At 39.7% G+C, this 24,509-nt stretch overlaps 1 protein-coding gene across 2 annotated transcripts in view; it reads right to left on the bottom strand.

Annotated features, from left to right (window-relative positions):
• FAM81B (family with sequence similarity 81 member B) overlaps positions 1-19,074 on the bottom strand; it is a 62,704-nt gene extending 43,630 nt beyond the window's left edge. For both annotated transcript variants that reach the window (XM_059175495.1, XM_059175493.1), the window contains exons 1-4: positions 18,971-19,074; positions 18,419-18,516; positions 15,565-15,629; positions 3,619-3,862 (exon numbers count right to left, since the gene is read on the bottom strand). In XM_059175495.1, coding sequence (XP_059031478.1) covers positions 3,619-3,862; positions 15,565-15,629; positions 18,419-18,516; positions 18,971-18,980 — 417 coding nt within the window. In that variant the 5' untranslated portion in view covers positions 18,981-19,074. The remainder of the gene's footprint in view (positions 1-3,618; positions 3,863-15,564; positions 15,630-18,418; positions 18,517-18,970) is intronic.
• Between the last annotated feature and the right edge of the window lie 5,435 nt (positions 19,075-24,509).

The following is a 24,509-nucleotide window of genomic DNA, read 5'->3' as shown; positions in this document are numbered from 1 at the left end:
GAATCCATCAGAATCCTAGAGGAGAACATAGGCAGTAATCTCTTCAATATCAGCCACAGCAACTTCTTTCAAGATATGTCTCCAAAGGCAAAGGAAACAAAAGCGAAAATAAACTTTTGGGACTTCATCAAAATCAAAAGCTTCTGCACAGCAAAGGAAACAGTCAAGAAAACAAAGAGACAACCCACAAAATGGGAGAAGATATTTGCAAATGACAGTACAGACAAAAGGTTGATATCCAGGATCTATAAAGAACTCCTCAAAGTCAACACACACAAAACAGACAATCATATCAAAAAATGGGCAGAAGATATGAATAGACACTTCTCCAATGAAGACATACAAATGGCTATCAGACACATGAAAAAATGTTCATCATCACTAGCCATCAGGGAGATTCAAATTAAAACCACATTGAGATATCACCTTACACCAGTTAGAAATGCCTGCCTACTGCCTACTTCTTACCATGTCTTCACGTGGTAGAAGGGGCTAGGGAGATCTGTGGGTGTTTTTTTTGTTTTTGTTTTTGTTTTTATTAGGAGGGCACTAGTCCTGTTCGTGAGACCCCCACCTCCTAATACCATCACATTGGGCATGAGATTTCAAAATGTGAATTTCGGGGGAGAGGGGAGAGACACAGACATTCAGACCGAAGAATAGATATTATTTGGTTTTGTTTCGGTAAAGACTTGCAATGAAAGGGAAGTTGCCCAACTAAACACTGAAACATATGAGACAAGGATAAATGCATCAATGTAGCTAAGTAGATATGCATACCTAAATAGATCAATGTAATGTAATGAAGGCCTTAGTAAAGGTAAGAAAGAAAGGCGCGATCCTTGAGGCTCACAAATCAGTGGGGAGTGGGGAGAGTTTTACAGATGGTGTTGGGATCTCTGGTTATCTATTCAGAAAACAATCAATTTAGATCCTTACCGACAGACATCAATACAGATTTTAGAAAAGTTGACTGAAAATATAAATAAAAGATTACACCATTAAAATAACAGATAGTACAGGTGATTATTTCAGTTCTAAATGAAGATATTTTGATTCTTAAAAAAAATGAGAGAAATCTCAGAGCAAAGTATTGGAATGTTTAACCTTGTGTAAAAGTTGATAGAACCATTGTAAATACAACTAAGGTGTAAAAAACAAACTGGAAAAACATTTATAGTAAATGTTATGGCCAAGGATTTCAGTTCTGTGCTTCAATCAACACGGACTTGCTGGTGAAAGCCAATTAGGCCTATCTTTTCCCATCTTTATGTTTGGTGTTTGGGTGTTTGAAATCAATCATCACCATGAAAACAGGTAAACATGACAAACCAAGTTTTTATCTGCCAGAAAATATTTCACTTCTGGTTTTAAACATTTGCCAAGGTACCACCAACTATTATCCTTAACTAGTAAAAAAAATCTCAACAAATCAATAAGAATTAAAAATTACTAAAATTCCAAAAATTAAACTGGCAAAAGGCATTAGTAGATGACTGACAGAGAGAATGCAAATGGTTATAGGCACTTTTAGAAAGTGGGGGAAAAAAAAAAAAAAGAAAGATCTCATTTCTATCCCATCAGTTTAGCAAAGTTAAAACAGCAAATCTCACTGCTGGCATCGGCACAGTGAAAAAGCATTCTCATATAATGCTAATGGAAGTGTAAGTAAGTATCAACTTTCCGGAAACATATTTGTCAGCCTGCATCAAGAGCTTTTCCAGTGTTCACACCCTGGAGTTCCACTTCTAAGAATATACACTATGGAAATAGGCTAAATACAGACATACATTTATGCACAAAGTTACTTTAATATTAAGATAATAAGTTAGGAAATCATGGTGCATGCACCATGCAAAGAACCTTTAATGACATGTGAGAGTTTATGATGTAATTTAATATGAAAATGGTGCTTATAAATGTAGTCTCAGCCTGAATGGAAAATGTGGAAGAACTTGAGGGACATGACTTTGGCTGTTTATAGAGATTGTCATTTGCTGGTGGAATTATGAGAATTTTTTGTCCCCAGGTTTTAAAATTTTTTTCTAAGTTTTCACAATAATTATCGTGAACAAGTATTGCTTTTATAAGTTGTTGGGGGGGGGGAAACAACACAAGAAATCAATGTTATACATAAAATTCTTTTCTTGAATTTAAATTAATTTTAAAATTTGTAATTAGCTGCCAGCTTGAAAAGCAGGTAATTTGGTTATCAAAAGGAATAGCAACTTAAGTGTTACCATTATGGTTGTTTAAAAACAAGTTTTTTTCATCCCTTTCAAAGGCCCAAGTCAAGCTTTAGCTCACATTCAAACCTATCTTGCTGGTCAGTCTGCAAGAGCTGACCAGGCTAATGACTTTACATTTTTTAAAAAAACACTGAATAACATCTATTTCTCTGTAAAGTGATTGGCACTTTATAGTCTTAATTATTTACTAAAGGTAGCCTAATAGTTTCTTCTTGATAATTTTTTAAAAAGATTTTATATATTTATTTGATAGAGAGACACACAGCAAGAAAGGGAACACAAGCAGGAGGAGTGGGAGAAGGAGAAGCCCGAGCCCCCTCAGTGTGGGGCTCATCCCAGGATCCTGAGCTCAGGACCTGAGCCAAAGCCAGACACTTAAAAACTGATCAACCCAGGCGTCCCAATCTTCTTGATAATGTTTTAACTATGTTATCTACAGACTTTAAAATATTTTCTAATTCAATTTACTACACAGACCAGGTCTCCTCATTTTCCCTATAAGTTCCAACCCCTTAAAAGGAGAGCAAATATTTTGGGATTTTATAGTTTTTAGAAAATGTTTTGTCTTTTTTCACAGCTAATCTATGACAGTCAATTATTCTGGGAAAAGAAACTCTTAGCAAGATTTCTATTGATCTGGAAACTTTTCTCTCCTTAAGGTTAAGAACATTTTATTGAGGTATAATTAATATGTATTAAAAGGTACAAGTCAAAGTGTATGTCTGGATGGATTTTGACAAATATAATCAACCATGTAACAACCACCCAGATAAAAATATAGACCATTCTAGAAGCATTTTGGTATTTCTGAGAATGCTTTTTCTTCTTAATTACCAACAAGTTTTGACTTTTAAATTGGTATCTTATTTTAGCACTAGTGCTGTACTTGATTTTGTCATTATCTCAAAGGCAACGAGCCATTAACCTCTTATCACTTTCTTAACACTGTTATGCCTAGAAACATCTTTGACCACTTTGAGAAGTGCACTGACTTTTTAGGGATCAATTCATTATGTGCTAAATACCAATAAAATACCTTTTAAAAGTTCACTACGATCTTTTTACAATTACATGAAAAGAATCTTGGAGATTTAGATTAAAATGAGCACTTAAAAACATTATATGATATATTGTTAAGTAATTCTCTCTTCTGTCACAGAACAACACCAAATGCTTTTTTAACAGAATTTCCTTCTATTTTTTGGCATAAATGAGCAGTTGAAAAGCTGAACTGTTATTCTCTGGGGCCACTTGTTATAATCATTTAAACTTAAGCTATAGGGACCCATTTCTATAATTGAAAGATGATATTGGTGGTTGATAATTGTTGTCAAGCAATGATACCAACATATGGAAAATAAAGAACTACCTCAATATTTTGGCTGAGTTTTTTGACAATGCTGGTGATGGTCTGGATATGGTTTTCCAGTAGTTTCCTGGCAAGCAACTCCTCTTTTTGAAAGCCGTGGGTCCCCTGAAGACAAGCAGAGATGTCCTCCTTGATGCGGAAGGCTTGTTCAAGGAGGAATGCGATGGTGCGCTCCTGGTTGTTCAGTCTGTCTTCTAGCTGACTTCTCTGCGTGTTTGGAATCACAGGAAGAAAAGAATGACCCCTAGTCAGGAGAAGGAAACAACACCAGTGGCATTACAAGAATGAGTTGGAGGGACCGGAAGCAGAACTTGCATCTTCACTTCTACTCCAGTCTTGTCTCCCCTGTGGGGAAGTTTGGAACTTTGGGAGGACTCTAAGCATCTGCCTGGTTACATCCTGGTTTCCATCTCATCTAAGAAGATTTAACTTTGGCCTTGGTCATACATTATGGATGTTTCATGTTCCCTAAGAAGGAATCATTTCATATTTTACCCACCTATTCTAACAAACCAAAGTTAGATCCATAAAAATTCAATGCCTGAAAATTTCGCATTGAAAGTAGTGTTGCCTTCTAAGCTGGAAGAAATGATAGCTCAAAGGCAGAGATTCACAAAGGACCCAGAATTTCAGTGGAAGAATAAACACAGTAAATTAAAGGAAGAGAGCGAAAGGCTAGGGCTCTTTAGTATTAGGGTAAAGAAACATGCAAGATCCTGGTAGCCCCTATTGGCATGAATATATTCCTCTTTCTTTTCACAGATAAGCTCTTGAAGGACAGGCTAATTTTGATTTGTGTTTTTTACAATTTTCTTTATTGAATTTACTTTGAAAGGAAATGAGTTACATAGTTGCTCAGGGGTAAAATTTCCGGGCGCACTATGGCCTTGACCCAAATGCTGACCTAGCATGATTGCGGGCTTCCTATCCTCTCCCCCTCCTAAAACCTTGGAGGATCTAGAAAGGAAACTTAGAAAACTGTGAAAAACCCTTGTGCCGTGAGAGTTATTTTAAACTGGTGAATGTGTAGGGTGTCTTCTCCTCAGTCATTTTCTTTCTTTCTTTTTTTAAATTATTTTTATTATTTATTTGTCAGAGAGAGAGCACAGCAAGGGGGAGCAGCAGGCAGAGGGAGAAGCAGGCTCCCCACCAAGCCAGGATCCTGACATGGGGCTCAATCCCAAGACCCTGGGATCATGACCTGAGCCCAAGGCAGGCGCGTAACCGACTAAGCCGCCCAGGCGTCCCCTCCTCAGTCACTTTCTATCTAAGACCCCATTTCATCTTCTCCCCCCAATTTGTCCTTATCTAAAGTTATCTTACTTCTTTGTGTTTATTTTCTGTCCTCTATCACTAGAATGAAAGCTTCCCATGGGCAGGGACTTTATCTAACTTGTTTTCCACATTGTCTCCAACACTGAGAAGAATGCCTGATATGTAGTAGGTACTCAATAAATATTTATTGACTGTTTTTGTTTCTAGCTAGAAGGTTTGTTCCCTTAAGGCTCAGTTGTTGGAAATTGGGGGATGCGGGGGGATGGGAATGGTGCCATAAAACTACAGGTGGGAAGAGCGTCAAGACTTACAAGTTTCTCCTCTTAAGCAGTATAAAGTAGCCTCAGCCTGGGTGAGGCTCTTCTTTCCTTTCACCTGCACATCTGAGGCACAAAGAAGGCTTTGCTAAGGGTTCCATTAAATTCTCTCTACCACTCATTTGACTCATGTATGTTCTTCTGGAAAATACCAAATGGAAATATATATATATTTCCATTTGGAAATTAATTATATATATATAATTTATAATTAATTACAAATATAATAATATTGTAATTTTTAATATTATAAATATAATAATATAAATATATATTTATAATTTATAATTTCATTATAAATTTATAATTAATTGTATTATACCTTTATATTTATTTATTTATATATTTATTTATATATAAATACAGACTATACATTTATATATAATATTATATATTATATATTTATATACAATACAGATTATTTATATATTATTTATATATAAATACAGAGTAAAATATATTTATTTATATAATTTTATTATAAATTTATAATTAATTATAAATTTAATAATTATAAATTATAAAGTCATAATTTACAACTTTATAATTTATAATTAATTATTATATATATTTCCATTTGGTATTTTCCATAAAAAAGTATATATAAATATATCTATGTATCTATAGATACATAGATATATCTCACACACACACACACACACACACATTCCATTCCTTTAAAACTCCAGCTTGCTGACGGTGCTCCCCTGGGTCGGCTGTGTGAGTCACCGGCAGAAGAGAAGAGGATGTTGGGCCCTGCCGATGGTGACACATAGCCTAGTGGCAGACTGCAGATTTACTTGTGATCTTCCTTGAGTGAGTGTTTCTTTCTGGCCTCTCAACATTCTGCAGCCTAAATGTGCCAGTGAAAGTGTTTGGTTCCTAGTCTTCCATCCCACATATACACTTGTGAATGACGTTGCATTCCTCTCAAAATTGAGTATTTGTGTACTCTTAGGTGTTCCCAGTGTGGCAGACATTGTCAGTGAACTCACAGCCACGCCTCCCAGACCCCCACTGCTTCTACCTAATTTGGTTGATCCTCTCATCCCCCGTGTCCTTCAGCGGGCATGATAATCATGGTGGTCTCCTTCTTCTGCATTGAGATGTAATTGGTTTAAATAGGAGCATGTGAAACAATTCTGGCCAGTCTGGTGAAAGGAGAAACCTTTTGTGGGGTTTCTGGGCAAGGTTTCTTTGCTTTCAAGAAGAGATACATAAGAAGAAACTTCCCACTTCTTTGCTGGATGTTGTCATGTCTGTGTGTGGTGTCTGGAGCTGCTGAAGCCATCTTGTGATCATGAGGGAGAAAAGGATGGCAGGGAGGAAGGATAGAAAACACCTGCTTAATGACATGAAGTCTCTAAATCAAACTCTGAGTTGTTAAAAATGTGAGCTAATCAACCATTTTGGCTGGAGTTTGTGTTATGTATAGCTGAAGGCACTGTGTCTATACCTAATAGTCTACCAATAAAATGACAGTTGAAATAAAAATGCCAGTAAGTATTTACTAAATGTCTACTCTAGTCCATGCTTAATATATAATGGTCTATCCCACAAGGAACTTAGTCTAATTCAGTGTTCCTCATAAAGAAACTTGGATTAGTACCATGGGGGTGGAGAAGGGAGGGAGGTTGTTACAATGCAGATTCCTTGGCTCAACCATAGATGCATTCGACCATCACCTTGAGGGTTGGGAGGGTCACAGCAAGAATATATATTTTAAATAAGCACTTAGGTATTTCTAAATGTCATCTAAATGTTGAACATCATTGATTGAAGACTGGTTAAAGGAATCAGTGAACGATATAAGGCAGAATATAATGAAGTACTGATGTATAAAATAGAGTCTATGAGCTCTCAAGTCATGTGGATAGTCAGAAACAGTCAGCAAGGTGGTAGACGAGATAGACCGAGGGTAGAATATGGGCCCTGCCATTTACCAACCAAGTGTTCCAATTAATTCATCCTTGCATGGGGCCATCCTTGCATGGGGCCCCTGCTAGGCTGTATGGTTGTGAAGTTCTGGATGGTTCTTGTGAGAGGCATAGGGTGGAAACCAGAGAGCTGCAGGGTTATGAGGAGCCCATGTTTTCTCATGCTTCGGGGGGTGCTATTGGCCGGCGTCAAGACTGTATCCAGAGAGAAGCATGAGGAATCAGACCAAAGCCGGCAGAGGGCCAGGGGAACAGGATCGCCACCTCTGCTCAGATGCCAGTCTGTGGTCCTGCCTGTCATGATGGGCCTTGAGGATGTTGCCATTTGGCCCACTGAAGGAAGCTTCTAGGGAGGGCAGCACCTCGTGCTATGCAAGTATATTTTCCTGCAACCTCAGGGACAGTAACTGACTTATATGAATGATGGACTTTATGATTCTTCTAGCTTTTAAAGTTTATTTTTAGAAGTTCTTTTACACCTAAATGAAGAGCATTCCTTTTTGTGATTTCTTTCTTTCTCTCTAAAAAGATTTATTTATTTATTTATTTATTTATTTATTTGACAGACAGAGATCACAAGGAGGCAGAGAGGCAGGCTAGGGGGCCAGGGGGAAGCAGGCTCCCTGCCAATCAGAGAGCCCGACTTGGGCCCGAACCAAGGACCCTGGGATCATGACCTGAGCCAAAGGCAGAGGCTTTAACCCACTGAGCCACCTAGGTGCCCCTCCTTTTTGTGATTTCTTTTCATGCTTAAGGTTTACTATAGATTGGGGATTTTATTATTATTTATTAATGATGCCTATGAAGCTCTAGATAATGCTCTGTTTAGTTCTATTTACATGTTTCCTGCAAGATAAACATAGAGCTTATATATTTTCCCATTTCCATTACCATAATAAAAGAGAAGACTATTCTGCAAGTGAGCTTTATAAATCAACCACCAGAAAAACGCACATAGGAACATTCTCAATCTTTGAAGAGAGATTCCAGATACCGTGGCTCAAAGCATCACGCCATCCAAATGGTTAAAACCTGAATAACAAGATGTGGCCACTCAGATCCTTTCAGTAAGTTAAAAACAAGAACAAGCCCGCTGTTTTTATTAGTGTGTTCTATCAGTGGGACTTATACCTAAATTTAACTGTGAAAACAAAGAAATGACTGAATATTCCAGACTAGTCCAGATGGAGTTACTAACCACAGGAGAAAGAATCCCCAGGGGGGCCTTTTCAGAGAGATATTTGGACTTTAGATAAATCATTGATTATGGAGCTGACAACGGAATCAGAACAGATTTTCCACAAACTCCGAGTTCTATTTCTCTGCAATTCCGTGTGACTTGGACCAGCTGTGCTGTTGCTGGCAGATGCCTCAGCACAGAGCCTCTCACTTCTCTGCCTGTTCTGTTCTTGTGAATAGAGCACTAAATTTACTCAGGAGATTCTGATAAACATTTTGGCAACCTGTAATACTCAAGACACAAAAATGAGAGAGTTGAAGGCCTTTTCTAGAACAACGAGGAGCAGAACTGAAGAAAGTTTTTCTTATGTGTGATCTATTAGGACAGTTCCATTCTTGATGCCTAGAGTCCTGCAAACAATGTACATATAAAGTGACATTTTAGGGAACATTTTTGATGCCTCACAAAAATAACCTGTAAGTGGTTGTGGAACAATGCAACTGAAAAGATGTTTTCTGTAGTTTCTCTTGTTGCTGGTTTCTAACCAGTTGGATTTTGGCAGCTAGAGAAGCCTCCATTGCTGAGTTTTACAAAATACCAAATGCTCCAGGGCTGTAAGGGAGGCAGCTCCAGTTTCATGGGTACAGTCTGGGAAGGTGTAGACCAAAGCCAGTGGGAGGCACCAGCTTGAGGTCTGTACGGAAGAGCCTGGAAAGGACAGGACTCCAAACAGGGACATAGCTGAGAAGAGACTGGAGAAGAAGACTGGTTGTGGCTAGTTTCTAGTGAAAAGTTATATACATATGAATGAAAAAAAAATATATAATATACTGTATACTAACACCTCAAGTTAGTAAAAGTTTCAATAAAATCCAGAATGAATGATGTCCTTGAGTGATTGGCTTTCCTGTGGGAGGCGTTCAGGTGTTCCAGAGTGTCTGTGTGAATGGAGTTGGGATAGGTTACACTTACAGGCAAAACGTGTGTGAACTGTGGCAGCAAATTTTTTGAGATATTTGGAGTTTTTACTGCATTTTGTAGTGCTTTTGTGATGCTTCTCCATATTGCCTGGCTATTTGGGGGGGGTATACGTTTTATTTATGGGAGTCTCCAGGGTAAAGAACACTGTATTTGGAACCTGAAGACAGGGGTTCCAGTGCTATCGTTGACACTTACTGTCTTTAACCTTTCTTAAGTTGTCTAGAAGAGAGCTCTTTGTGTCCTTGGAGATCATGACTCTTGCCTGACCAAGTTCATTGAAGGATAGCAATTTACTTAATGTCCTTGAAATGCTTTGTAATGTCAGTAAGTATCATATACTTATGTTCTTATGATGATTATTAGTCATTATTAGATGGAATTATGGACTGAATTGTATCCCTACAAAAAGATATGTTGAGGGGCTCCTGGGTGGCTCAGTTGGTTAAGTGGTTGCCTTCGGCTTGGGTCATGATCTCAGGGTCAGGGATCGAAGCCTGGATTGGGCTGTCTGCTCAGCGGAGAGCCTACTCCTCCCCCATCCCCCACCTGCCTCTCTGCCTACTCGTGACCTCTCTCACTCTCTCTCTCTCAAATAAATAAAATCTTAAAAAAAAAAAAAGATGTTGAAGACTTAACTCTTAGTACCTTAAAATGTAACTATTTGGAAATAAGGTCACTGCAGATGTAATTAGTTGGGAAGCTAGAGTAAGTCATGACTTACACCCCAAGCATGACTGACACCCCATAAGAAAATGGCCATATAAAGATGGACACACAAGAACACCATGTAAAGATGGTAGTAGAGATTGAAGCAGTGCGTCTAGAAGCCAAGGAACACCAGAGATTGCCAGCTGTCACCAGAAGCGAAGAGAGAGAAATGAAACAGATTCTCATCAGAGCCCTCAGATGAAACCAACCCTGCCGACACCTTGATTTCAGACTGCTGACCTCCAATCATGAGGCAATAAGTACCTGTGGTTTTAAGCTCCCCAGTTTATGAGACTGTGCTCTGGCAGCCCTTGGAAACTGAAAGAGATGATAAATTACTTAAGGGAAATTCCTAACCCAGGACAAATGTAAGGAACTTATTACTACACAAACTTCTCTCCACATAATGCTTAATAGTCAAGACACATCACTTCTACAAAAATTATTTCATCCCCACCATGACAAAGGTAAAATTTTTCTCAATTCTCAATTGGCAGTAATTCTGGCTGGGAAACGTTTTAAGCGGCTTCTTTGACTCTTTTTCCTACATCACAGCAACTTTGCTCAGGCCAGTTGGAAGCTCTTCCTGTTACATTGTGTTTTCTCAGGATAATTATGTAACTCCCAGTTCCCTTTCCTCAGCTTGGCTGGCTTCTCTCTCAGTTTTAAGGGTCCTCTCTGAGGCTCAGAGGCTGGAGGGGCTCCCTCTCTGCTCTAAGTTCTCTCACCTGAGCAGAAGCTCCTACATGTGGCAAGAACCCAAAGGGCCTCTTGGAGGTGGCGGGGAAGAGCTGAGCTTCATCAGGGCAGTCACTTCTTTGACCAGTTTGGGGGATGGGAGGTGCTGTGGGTCATGCCTGATTCCTGCAGCTGTACACATCCGCAGACAGAGTCTCTGGTCCATCACAGCCAGAGGGGTAGAGATAGAATCTAGAAGATTCTAGAGAAGAATAAGAGACTGTACTGAGGCTGATGGGGGTGTCTGCCAGGCGCAGCTAAGATGCTGGGAGTCCAGACCTGCTACACCTTGCAGAGGGACCCGCATGGAGAAAGATCAGAAGTCTAAGGTTGTATCACATTTTCCTGACAGGGGTGGACTGTGAGTGAAATGTCCCTGGTTGTTGTGGTTTACCCACACGTATTGAGAAGATCGTTGGCAGGGCATGTGGATAGAGGAATGGTCAAGAAAACAGGCATCAGAGTAACTGGAACATAGATTTCAGAGTTAGGATCTTGGTTCTGTCACAGTATTGTGTATGGACAAATACTTGATTCCTTTAAACCCCACAGTCTTTGTCTTTAAAATAGCGACACCGCCTCTGTCTGGGTTATTGAGAGGATAAAATGAGAAGAGGAAGAAATGAGAAGATTGCCAAGGGCTAAGAGCTGGAAGCTTTAACCATGAATATGGTCAGTGGGACCAGGCAGCTGTGCTGGGTGCAAGAAGGTTTGCCAGGTCCTAAGATCCTTGCTAACAAACAAGGTTTAGAACTTTCTCTCCTGGGAGCTGGTTGCCCTCATGGATGGAAATGATACTGCAAAATAAAACCCAGAAGTTCTCCAAGGTAGCATGACCTACTCCCAGAAAGCTCAACCAACAGTGTTTTGTCTTCCTTTCTCATATCCTGTACCATGCAATATCTGTCTTCATCATGGAGCAAAAGCGATGCATCATGGTCTAATAAAATGTCCATGGTACTAAGAGAAAACCTTGAAAATAAATACTTCCCAGACCCCGAATGCCATATTCTACTCACAAGGAGAAATTATCAATCATGTCTTATTTTGCCCATTTCACTTACTGATAGTTTTATGGATCCAAATTTTAAAAACCCTTCTTTGGCTGCCAGCCAGACCCCTCATCCTCTCAGAGGGTGCTCCTGAGAGAATTTCCGAGATATATACTGGCTAGAGCCCAGGCTGGACAATTCCTCAGTACCAAACAACTTCATTTCCCTGGCCCAGGGACATGAGACTTGAAGTTTATACTTTTCTCTTTTCCATTCCAGCCATCTTTGCCCGCATGCCTTTTCAGCCACCTCAGGAACGTCCTACTTAGAAACTTTGCTGTTTGCACACATGTGCAGAGGGCTAGCTCCCTCATTTCCCAGGTTTTGCTCATATCCGATTTCTCAGTGAGGCGGGCCCTGACAAACTACCCAACAATGAGTGTCTCTTCCTCCTGCTCAAATGGAAAGTCCTTGAGGGCAGGGGTCTTAGTCGGTCCTGTTCCCTGATGACTCTCTAAGTGCCTGGCATTGTGCCTAGCACATAGTAAATGCTCAGTAAGTGTTTGTAAAGTGAATAAAAGGCAAATAACCAGTTTTAGAAGACCAAAGAATTTTAGGGATGGAAGAGACCTTAGAAATTATTTGATCCAGAGGTAAGAATTTTTCTTTTTCAGTAGGGTCAAGTGAAGAAAAATTAAGAAAAGATTTATTGCCAAATTTTTTTTTATATTCCAAGTCCCACAGAAGAATAATCTATGTTCTTAAATCTTATCCACTTACTCTATGATATAAAAGAATGTTCACGAGAAATTGTGAACAGAGTTGGGAAATAGCACACCGAGGCATGTTTCTCATCTGCCTCCCGGAAACGAAATCTGGATCTGATCGTGAGCACAGGCAGCCCTCGGGACTCTGCTGCTCATCATCACTGAAAACGCCACCCTGTTTTATGGAAGAGGCAGATACTGCCCACAAAGAAAAGACATCTTTTTTTTCAAGGTCCCAAAGCTGATTAGGGGAGGATTCAAGAGTGGACCAGAGAGGCCTTGGCATCCACACAGTGCTCCTTCTGCCAGCAGGAAAAAAAAAAAAAAAAAGAAGGGAAAGGAAAAAGACTTTGATGCTTTCCATCAGTTCAAGCTTCAACAAGCACCGGCTTACACTGTCATTGTGAATCAACGAACACATGGGGCAATCAGAATTATTTACCACTTTTAATATAATGTCACCATAATTGTCCTATAAATGATTGCAAGCATTCCGCCTCCCCCTGCTCCATGGATTAATAATATGACCTAACATTTAACAAGTACTAATAATGTGTGGGTGTCATTCCAACTGTCTGAGGCTGAGCAGAGCCCTGTAAGCACTGGGTCCTGCCAGTCCTTTATTGTGCATGTCTCTAGATAAATCTTCTTCATCCCTATGGGGTACATATTGCCTCTTTTCTTGTTGGATTTTTACTTTTTTCAGTTGTGGTTAGTATTTGTTTTTTTTTTTTTTTGTATTTCCTATAAATATTCCCATATAGATTTATAAGGCAGAACCTCTGTGAAAATGCAATATATATTCAGGCAGCTTAATGAGTTGATAGTGACTTTTGCTTGTGTAAGTGCCCTGTTTGCATATCAATAAATGTGTTGCAGCTCAATGAGTAGTATGACTTGAAGGATAAAGCAATTTTTAAATAATTGTTGTTTTTCCATTTATTTTATTGCATTTGACCAGTCAGTTTGAAGTACCTGCGCTGAAGATTGAAATGCCGGAATGCCATTTTGCTTTTCCAGTTAAACAGCCACCTAGGAGTTTGCTGCCCTAAGCAGACTTGTAAACATTCAGTGGTTTCCCATAACTCTCCATTAAGTCTATCAGCTATGTTTCCACAAGAACCGATATTCAGTGCACCATGATAGGCTACTGCTTGTCGGGTTATCAGAAAACATAAGGTTATACAATCCTTGCCTTTTGAGAGTTTGGATCCTGCTCTGGGAGATCACAGGGGAAAGGTCAAAAACAAAACAAAAATAATTAACTATCTTAGGTGGTACATAGAAATTCTAGATATATGGCTTAGAACATAAGAGAGAGGTTTGGGGGAAGATCAAGGTAGAAATGAATTTTGGGACTAGAAAATCTTCATTATTCTTTTGCTTTGAATTATAGACTATTTCTCCCCCTTTGTCTTAATTTTAGTTTCTCTGGAATCCAATAAATAGCAAAAATTTCCCTGGATTTCAAGTTTATTACAGTCCTCCAGGAATTTGTTCTGTCATCTCCCAGGATGTAGGTCAGCAGCACAGGCTAAAGAAATCCACTTGGGTTCATACTGGAATTTGATGGATTAGAAGAATGATTTCTATTTTCCATTTATCTTGTGTAGATTCAGGTAGGAAAAGACTCCTTTTCTTCCTTGGATGGCAAGGTTAGCTAATATATCCATGTAAAATAATTATTTCTATGTATACCACATTCATTTTCCTTCACTTAGAAAAAAGTCACTGATCTAAGTATTGTATTTTTAAACATTAAAAAAATTCTTTTTTCTTGTTTGGCTTCATTTTCTCTAAATTATTGGCCTTATTGTCTCCTAAATAAATAGAAGTTATGGTCAGCATGAAAAGAGGAGCCGAAATGCTGTGGCTGGAGTATTTGTGGTATGTTAATTCAGTTGGCTAAGGATCAGGGAAACTCGTAATTGTGAACAGATTGTAATAAAAATCTGTGAGTTTAAATTTTTTTATCATCTTCATTGTTAAAGGTAATATAAAAAATGAAAATCCAGTATTTATATCTTTCTCTTCTCATTGACTCATTTCATTTGTTTGATAACTCTTCTTCTCCGGTCATAATGTATATTTTAGGATCAGAGTTATTTTTATTTTATTTTTAAAAGATTTTATTTATTTATTTGAGAGAGAGAGCATGAGCAGGGTCAGGGGCAGAAGGAGAAGCAGATTCTCCACTGAGCAGGGAGCACGATGCAGGGCTCAATCCCAGGGATTCTGGGATTAGGACCCCAGCCAAAGGCAGATGCTTAAGTGACTGAGTCACCCAGATTCTCCAGGATCAGAATTATTTTAAAGCTACAGTGGGTCAAAGAGAGCTTCTAATCTAACCTTTTCATTTGGCAATGAAAGAACCAAAGCCAAGAGACATGGACTGACTGACTGAGGTCATACAGAGATGAAATGACAAGTGTCCTAAAACATTCATTCATTCATTCATTGTTCATGCATTCATTGTTGCTTCAACCAAATCCTCCTTCTGACATACAAAATAGAAAACAACTCAATTGAATATGCATTGCTTCTGTGATCCCACCTTTACCAACTGGAATTTGAGGGTCTTTGGGCATTGTATATGTATCAATAATATGTTATATCTCCAAGACCATCGCTGGATAAGTTCCAGGTATGGCACTGTAAGCAGCAGAAACAAAATTTTCTGATGATTCATTTAATATACTTAAAATTTTCTGAGTTTTTATAATGAAATGTTAATAGATTTCTTTGGTGTATTTTGAAAGTCATCATTAACTCTACCTAATCTTTCCATGTCATTCATTGCCTGCATTGTATGATTCATAATCTATAGGAATCTATAGAAGTTGCCTAAAGAGAAGGCTATAAAGCTGGCTTGTTTTGTCAAAAAGAAAGGAAGAGCATAGAGAAGGTCATCTTCTGAAGTTGCTTATGCTGTCTCTTCTAAAATCAGAGAACCAGTTTAGATGATCTTAGAGATCTTAGTCAGGCACTTTAATCTCTAGCCGAATCATTAAACATAGTAAACAGTTAAAACTGGTTGTAATTTTGACTTACTTGTCAACATACTGAACTAGATCTGTAGAATTCTTGGTTGACATCGTGGCAGGAGAAAACCTTACCTGAAACAAAGGTCATGGGTTTAAAATGTATCATCTACTTTATAGGTAGGTCTTATCCATCTTATTTTTATATAAATATTTTAACTTTAAACAAAATATACACTATAGACCATCACCCAGTTAAACTTGCACATGCCCTGTCTAGTATTTCTAGAGACTAAAACAAAAATCAAGTTCTAGAAAGATACTAGAGGGCCTCATTTTGTATATTGGTATCACAATCAGGAGTAACTTTCTGGACGAGTCAAAACCATGGATTATTCTTAGAAAAATTTTTAATGAAATATCCAGTGATTATTGAGTGAGTTACTAAAGAAGTTCTCATAGAGTGAATTTACTCCAACAAGCTAATTTCTGAAAGGAATCACTAGTTTTCAAAAACGAAGTCCAAAACTAGAAATCTAATCTATCCAGATAATTTCGTTTTCTAAGAAACCTGGATATCAGTTTATTACCGTCAATGAGAAATGAAAACAGAAGAGAGTTTTGTACATAACTTACTAGTATTGAACATAGTTGGTCATACGAACTCTTAACTAATTTGATAACTACTAAGAAGTACCCCTTGTACCAAAGTTTATAATCTGGCAGCATTTCTAGGAGGAATGAGACTGCCCAATCACTCACTGTTTGACATACGCTAAAACTGTTCTAAATGCTAATGTTCTTCATTTTTAAGATCAAAAACATGACATAGATTTATGCTCAATTTAATAGCCCATCACTGAACTGGATTCAATCAGGAGAGTATGAGTGGTATTGTGCATCAGTTTAAAAGTTAAACAACATCGTTTCATGGGATATTTTTCTTAGTTTAAGTTATTGTACACCACCATGTTGACAGAGTAGATAAGACCCACAAATAGAAATCATTCCTTTTGCAAAACTACCATGTCTTACATCTTAATTTAGCACCTAAGAGACTTAATTGGAAAGTTCTCTCCTCCACTAAAGCTTAAAAAAAAAAGTAAGTCTATTATCAAGGAAGCTAATAAAAACCCCTGACAATTGTTAGCCTCTCCTGACCCTGCCCTCTTGGCGGTGGACAACTGGCATGGTTCGAGGCTGCTCAAAATGCAGCCAGTGACCGCCGTAATCATGCCTTAGGCCCTCTCTCCCCATTGCTGAGTGGGCTTTGAGGCTCCGAAGCCAGGTCTTCCCCTACACTGATCCCTGGGCACCCAGGGGTCCCATGTGAGGGAAACTATCCTAACTACCTATAGAACATGACTGGCCTTCTGCCCTGCTTTGTGTTTGACTCCAGTTTCAAGCTGGGACAGAGCTGGGCCCTGGGGCTCGTGGCCTACTCGGTACCTGCTCTTCCTTCTCACCTCTCCACGGTGACCCTGAACTGGTCTGGCTGTGGTATTCGATCAGCACTGGCTGCTCCCTGGCCTTCCATGGAGCCCTTTCATTCCCTTCTGTGGCATGAAAGGCTCTGTGAATACTGAGTCCAAGGACACCAGATTACCGGGTGATTGTCTCCTCTCCCCTTCTCAAGTGAAACTGTTGCATAGATATCTTTTACTTTAATGGTATTTTTAAGCCTTATTTTGAAGACTGCAAATAGCATCCTCTTAAAAACACAGCTACAATTCATCTACTTTTAGAGTAGCACATGTTAAACCTGAAAACGGAAGGAAATTTGGAAAAATATAGAAATGTGAAAGATACAGAAAAAAATTCCCATTGTAATTGTACTGGCTATACAGAGAAAAAGCTGTTAACATTGCAGCCTGTTCATCTCCTTTTCTATGCAATTTTTGATGTATCTAAGATAGTATGTAAGTTTTTATATTCTTTGCTAATTGCTTAGAGGAGACAGCTCTGTTTCATCTCTGTTCCTACAAGCTAGAAAGTAATTATCTAACAATTCCCACAAACAACTTGGTGGATGCTCATGGACTTTTTACATGTATCCATTTTCACCTGTCTTACAACAATACCTTAAAATGCTGTGTTCCTTTATGGCTTGGTTAAGGCCTATAAAATACTTTCACATATAGGATGTCCTATAAGGTGGGAATCATTGTCTTTACTGAAATCCTACCATATTGCAGAAAAAATTTAAGATGATTATTTTTATAGGCGAGGAAATCTGAGGATTAGAGAAATAGCAGACTTACTCAAGATCATATACATGATGATAATAATCATCATTATAGCAACTGACTGAGTCCCTCTTACTTGCTAGTGGTTTATTCAAACCTCACATCTCTGGATGATACGCCTAATTAGTCCATTTCATAGAGGAGAAAACAGAGAGGTTAAGTAATTGCTGGAGGTCACACAGCCAGTGGGTGCTACAAGACGCAAAAACCAGTGCTAGATACTGGGCTCGCTTTCCAGTGCTCTTTCCATCACCAGAGGCTGCATCCCCTGGTGAGATCTAAAAATATTGCTTTTTCGAATGTTCTTTTTCATTAATGACAATAAGAGAAACTTATTTAGCTATTCTTTTTTTCATGTTAGAGATGAAGTCTGTATATTGAATTTTTCATAGTTTCTTTTCAATCTTTATAAATAATAATTATCAAAAAATTTCTCCTATTTAGCTCTGCATATTAAAAGTCAAGTCCAATGAATGTATTCACATATCAAGACCCCTTTTCCTTTCAGCTTGTGTGGCCACCAGCGACTTTGTTTAAGCAAAACAAACAAGAAATGTAGGTAGAATGAGAAGAAAAACAACTCTTCTAGGACTCCTTAGAACTCTCTGAACAACACTAAACTTTAAAGAAGCTGAACAAAATATTCTATTTTTACTATGAATGTCTAAAAGTACTTGCTTTCTTTTCTTGGTCATTGACTGAGCCAGGAAGGGGGCCATCAGTTTCCTTTGGCTGTTCCTCTGCAGTCGGGGAGGCACTTTTGTTTACATCTGTATCTAGGCAACCAGAATGCTGAATCAGATCAGGAACTAAGGCAAGTGAATTTTTGCCCTGGTGGTTAAACTTTTTTTTTTTTTTTCTCTTTTAAATTAAGGGCAGTTTCTGTACATACAGTGAAGGTTAAGGGAGGCTTCTCATTTATTTTACACTCCCCTTTTCTGTCTTCTCCTTCTTCAACACTTCACCAACCCCCCCATCACACCCATCGTCAGCTACAAGAGTTTATCATCCCAGATACTTCCATTAGATGCTTAGGAAATTTTGTTGAGATGCAGCCACTTAGATCAAACTGCTATAAAATAATAGGAAATGATTTCTCACCCTATTGTGCCCAAACCATCCAAGGATCTCCTTTGGGATTTATTACCTTGTTTATATGTAGTAAGAAATGTAAGTAAGGTTGTCAAGGATGAGAATTTAGAGACTTTGAAAAATCCATGTGATAAATACCTGAGCTCATGATGCTTGATTTCCTGGCTTTATTTTTTGTTGATTTGACTTTTTTGAAAGAGAGCAGAGATTTTTAAAATTTTCTTTTTCAGAAAGCCAAAGCTCTAAGGAAACCTGGTTGCAATCAGACTAAAGTCTTTATGTTTCTGGGGCATCTTCCCAGGGTGGCTCAGTAGCATTGTGACTGCAGGAAAGATCTGTGACGTCAGTGGGGTTGGCCTTCACACTTAAGTCTGGGATTTCAGAACTTCAAAGGTTTTTCTTAGTACTCACTGTTGTAAGATCATTAGGTCCTTCGTCTGGTGGTCCCATTGGGCAGAGGTGGGGTGGGTGGTTAGGCTGACATTTCATACCCTTCCCCTGATTGCACCTTTACACTTGATAGGAGACCAGTTTCCATCACATTAGACAGAGAATGAACTTTTAGGGACTCCCCTATCTTCTTCCAAGTGTGCTCAGTCAGGAAGCTAACTCTGTGGGCCACTAGGGGGAGTCTCACAGAGTACGTGGCAATAATTATTGGTGTGGTGGGTCTGGGCTTTAAATGAATTCAAATATTGAACTTTGACTTTGTAGAGAAAATGTTGTTCCGTTATTTAGCCAAAGAGATGTTGATTGTTTCAGCTCTGAAATATTTTCCTGAGTTCTAAAACTGGAATCTGCAGATTTTGGTAATACTACCCAGCCGTCTTGTACAGAAATTGAATTATTGGTTGAATTATTTTTCAAAGTACGGTGCGAGGTTTGCCTTGCTCTGGGGACATGTAATGTTCAGGATGCCAAATGACAAACTTATATCCCACAGATAAAAACCTCCATGATTTTTGGCTTCAACAGTATGTCTTCTAGTGCTAAGCTGAGCTCTTAAAACTTAGAAATACAGTATTTCGTGGTTTGTAAGCTGTCCAAAAGGCTCATTACACCATCCTGGTCATCATTTTATCATGCACCAAGGGGGACTGGCACACCATGAGTGACAGGAAGTGGCCACGGATACTGAACCCTGACTCTTCAACCAACTGGCTCTTTGCTTTGGGCAAAATCACTGCACTTCTTCAAGACTCCGTTTTCTCATCTGTAAACTGAGCTAATAATATTGATTTCCTAAGGTGGTTGAGAGGATTAAATGCAATGATACACTTCAATTGTCAGCTGAGTTCCAGGGTGGGAGTCCACTAAAAGGTAGCTATTATTAGTGATTATTTCACAAGGTGGCAATTATCCAAGAAGTAGATACAGGGTCTGTGTGAGAAAGGAAAACTGGCTTTGACCTTGCTAAGAAACTATCCCTTCCCCCCCCACCTTAGTTCTTTCTTTCCTTAAATTCAGCTGCTGGTCCATAGCATTTGGCTAGAAAAATGGACTTCAGTGAAATGAGAATCTAACTTGTTTGTTTTCTAAATGGTTGCTTGAACAGTACACACAATGTATTTGTACCATTGGATTCTCATCTGCTGAATGTGAAAGACCCTCGATCCGCACCCAAGAAGCAGACACCAAGCCTCCACTGGATGCAAGTTGCAAGAGGTTTATTGGTTACACAGGCACCTGCGGACGCATCAGCCTCTGTGGGCTGAGCGCCCCGGGCTAAGTTTGGGAGCAGATTATATAGGGCAGGGTTGGGGTGGTGGGAAGTGAGCTTACAGAAGCAGATGCTTGGTTACAGGGATCTGATTGGTTAACTTAAATCAAGCATTGTCAGGCACTGTGTTCAAGGCAAGGACATAATGGTTTGTTCTGGCGGGAGGCGGTGGCGGGAAGCGATCCTATAGAAGCAGATATGCATGGTTACAGGAGTCTAATTGATTAATTTGATTCAGGCATGATTGGGCGTTGGGGTCAGGGCGTTCTGGTGGTTTCTTGGGTCAGCACTCTGGAAAGTCCCAGTTACATTCTACTTTTCATTTGTCTTTTCTTTTGACAGACCGGGTGATCACAGATATCCTGCTTGTGCAGGATATATGTTGTCATTCAGCTATGGGAACAATCAAGCCTGCAGCAAGGGGAGAGGGGGTCTGTGGGGACATCAGGTTACTTAAATAAGCCTTTAGCAAGGGGAGAGGGGGTCTTTCAAATGCATGGGTCAAATCCCTCCTGGAAGTCAAAAATCTACCAAGACCTCTTCTAATCCAGGCCCACCAAGAATAGAGCCTAAAGCACAAAGGCCTATAATGTTCATTTTTTATCTTGAAAATTTACAAATGACATTATATTCTGATATTACTTTAAATATAGGCATAAGGAAATAATCTTGTGGCAGTGGTCAGTGAAGGGTTTGGCAAGTGTTGAGGGTCAGCTGAGACAACTGCTGTGTTGTGCACTCCACAATCCTAGGAGACACCTTTCACACCAAAACATTGTAGATTTCCATGTTTGTTTTAAGTTTTCAAGTGTATGTCAAGAAAATATTCTAACAAGCCAAGTATATCGGGACAGTTTTCTGATATGTGGAAGTAAACGTTCTTGAGGAAGGGACACCTATTTATTTATTTTTTTTTAAGTTTTTATTTATTTTTTTGAGAGAAAGAAAGAAAGTACACACAAGAGAGAAGAGGGTTTGGAGGGGAGTAGAGGGAGAGGGACAAGCAGACTCCAAGCTCAGCTCAGCATGGAGCCCAACTTGGGGCTCAGACTCATGACCCGAGATCATGACCTAAGCCAAAATCCAGAGTTGGCCACCTAACTGACTGACCCACACAGGCAAGGGGGCGCCCATTTCTAACTCACCACAAGAAATGTACGTGGACCAGAGGCAGCCCTGACCCTGAGTGTCTGTGGAGTGCCATGTCCTCAGCTAACTAGCTTCAACCAGCCCTAGACCACAGCAACCAGTAGTCATTGGCAGAGTGTATCCTGTTCAACTTCCTTTTCCTGAGGCACCTGGGTGGCTCAGTGGGTTAAGTCTCTGCCTTTGGTTCAGGTCATGATCTTGGGGTCCTGGGATCGAGCCCCTCATCAGGCTCTCTGCTCAGTGGGGAGCCTGCTTCCTCCTCTCTCTGCCTGCCTTTCTGTCTACTTGTGATCTCTCTCTCTCTCTGTCAAATAAATAAATAAAATATTTAAAAGAAAGAAAGAAAGAAAGCAAAAGTATTCAACTTCCCTTTCCTGTTTGTCACCTCTGACCTGTTCTCCAGAGTGCCCTTAGGCCATCCTTCCTGGTAAGACCTCTTTTGGACCTGAGGACCTTTCCTTGTGCTATTCCAGTTTTACCTGCTTTGGTCTTCTAGCAATCTCTGATGTGTTTAACACTTTACATTTTAGAAAATGTCCCTCAAGTTCCATCTCATGATTCTTCTAAGGAAGACAGTGCAGACACAGCATCCCAGTTTTACAGATTAAAAACACAAGAAGGTTTAGAGAGATGAAGTGATGCACATGAGTGAATGGTGAAACCATGACTGATTACTCCCCAGGTCCGCTAACCCTTAGCCTTGTATACCAGCCCTCCTGGCATAACCGTTCTGGATTCCGTTGAGGTGTTGGGGTTTGTCTTCCATTCTGAAGGACTGCTTGACTCTCTCTGGCAATTACAATACTTTTCCTTACCACAGACTTGCCTACTCTCCTACTCTCCCTCACCCCTCAAACTGCCAGCAGCTACCCCCATCCTCACTTTCAGCTCATGACTTTTCCTTTCCATTTAACCAAGAAAGCAGAAATTATCAGAAGAGAATTTTGATGTGTACACATGCTATGTCTGTAAACCTACGGGCACCTCTGTCCCTAAATTTTGTCTCTGGTCCTGTTTCAGTGAATGAACTATCTGTGCTCCTTGTTTAGGCTCAACCCCTAGTTGGCCATAGGTCCCACTCCCTCTCAACTATTCAAGGACTTCTCTTTCTTCCTATCTAGATCATTCTCATCAGCACAAAAACATGTTTTTTTTTTTTTTCCTTCTACCCATTTTAAAACAACCTTCTTTTGATCCTATATATCCCTTCAACTGCTACCCCCACCTTTTCTACAAAGGAAAACTCCCTCGAAGTGTTATTTTTATTTTTCTCTAATTTCTCTGTTTGCTATGGTCTAAATTGTACACTGCCCCCACCCCCCCACCTCCACCATATGTTGGTGCCCTAACCCTGAATGTGACTATATTTGGAGATAAGGTGTTTTAGGAGGTAATTAAGATTAAATGAAATCAGAGGGTGAGGTCCTAACCTGATAGGATTGATGGCCTCAAAGAAAGGGATCTCAACCTCTCTCTTTCTCTGCACACACACACACACACTGAGGTAAGTGAGGACAACAGAAGAAGCCAAGTGGAGGATCCTCACCAGGAACTGAGTACTTTGATCTTGGACTTAACAGCTTCCAGAACTGTGAGAAATTAATTTCTGTCATTTATACCGCACAGACTATGGTATTTTCTTAGGGCTGCCTGGGCAGACTAAGACTCACCACAAGAAGCTCAGACTAAGACTCACTATGACGCTCTTGAAACACCGGAATCCGGCTTTCTGTCCCAGGCACCTTCCCCTAAAACTGCCCTTGTCAGAGTACCCTGTGACTTCTCTGTTGTATATCTGGGGTCAGCTCTCTGTCTCTGTCTCTCTGTCTTCCTGCCACTTGCCCCACCATGCAGCAGCATTTGACAGAGTTGAGGGCTGTCTTTTCCCTGAAGCTTGCTGCTTACTTGGCTCTCAGGGCAACGCATCTCCCAGGACTCTATTCTTCCTTTTCATGGATTTCTCATTCATCTCCCTCACCTCTGAATAGTGAGTCAATGGTTTCAGTATTCTCAGAGCTTTCCTAAAGGTCCCACGTCCTGGGAATCAGCCTGGGGCAAACCAGGAGAGCTGGTCACCCTACTGGTGAATATTGTGGCTCAGAGCTCAGTCCTTGCACTTGGGCACTCATCACCTTGATGAACTCACCTAATCTCATGGCGTAAGCTGGTGATCCTGCAGGTCCCCTTTCCCCTGGAGCTGCTGCCCAGGTAGCCTTCCCTACCACATAAATGGCAACATCTCTTTTCCAGTTGCTCAGATCCCAGATCTTGGAATTCCACATTTCTATTTTTCTTTCAAACCCAAAGTTTGTCCCACCTTAAAAAAAATATACAGAATGGGTCATTTCTCATTCCTTCTGTGCTGCCCCATGGGTCCAAATAACCATTGCTTTTCCCTAAGGCTATCACAAAGCTTTCTAAAACCAACTTCCCTTCTTCCAAACTTGCCACCCATAAAGTATTCTCAACAAAATAGCCAGTGATGTTGTCAAAGAGTGATCATGAAACTCATCTCCTCAAAATCCTTCAATAGTTTTTCATCTTGTAAAAGATGAACCTTTGTAATATCTACAGAATCTTTTTGAGATGTATGTGATAGGGTCCTCCTATAGCCATCTGACCTCATCTCCTACATCTCTTTTCCTTGGGTACTCTCCTCCAGCCACAGAGGCCATCCTGGTGCACTCCTTCATCACACTGGCAGGCTATTGTTTCTGCACTTTTTGTCTCACTGTTGCCTCTGCTTAAAGTACCTGTAAAAGTGCTGGCGGTATTTTGATAGAGGTTGCATTAAATGTGTAGATTGCT

Source organism: Mustela lutreola, chromosome 5 (genome assembly GCF_030435805.1).
Source record: "Mustela lutreola isolate mMusLut2 chromosome 5, mMusLut2.pri, whole genome shotgun sequence".
NCBI lineage: Eukaryota > Metazoa > Chordata > Mammalia > Carnivora > Mustelidae > Mustela > Mustela lutreola.
Note: the sequence above shows the minus strand (reverse complement) of the source record. Positions and strands in the feature narration are given on the sequence as shown.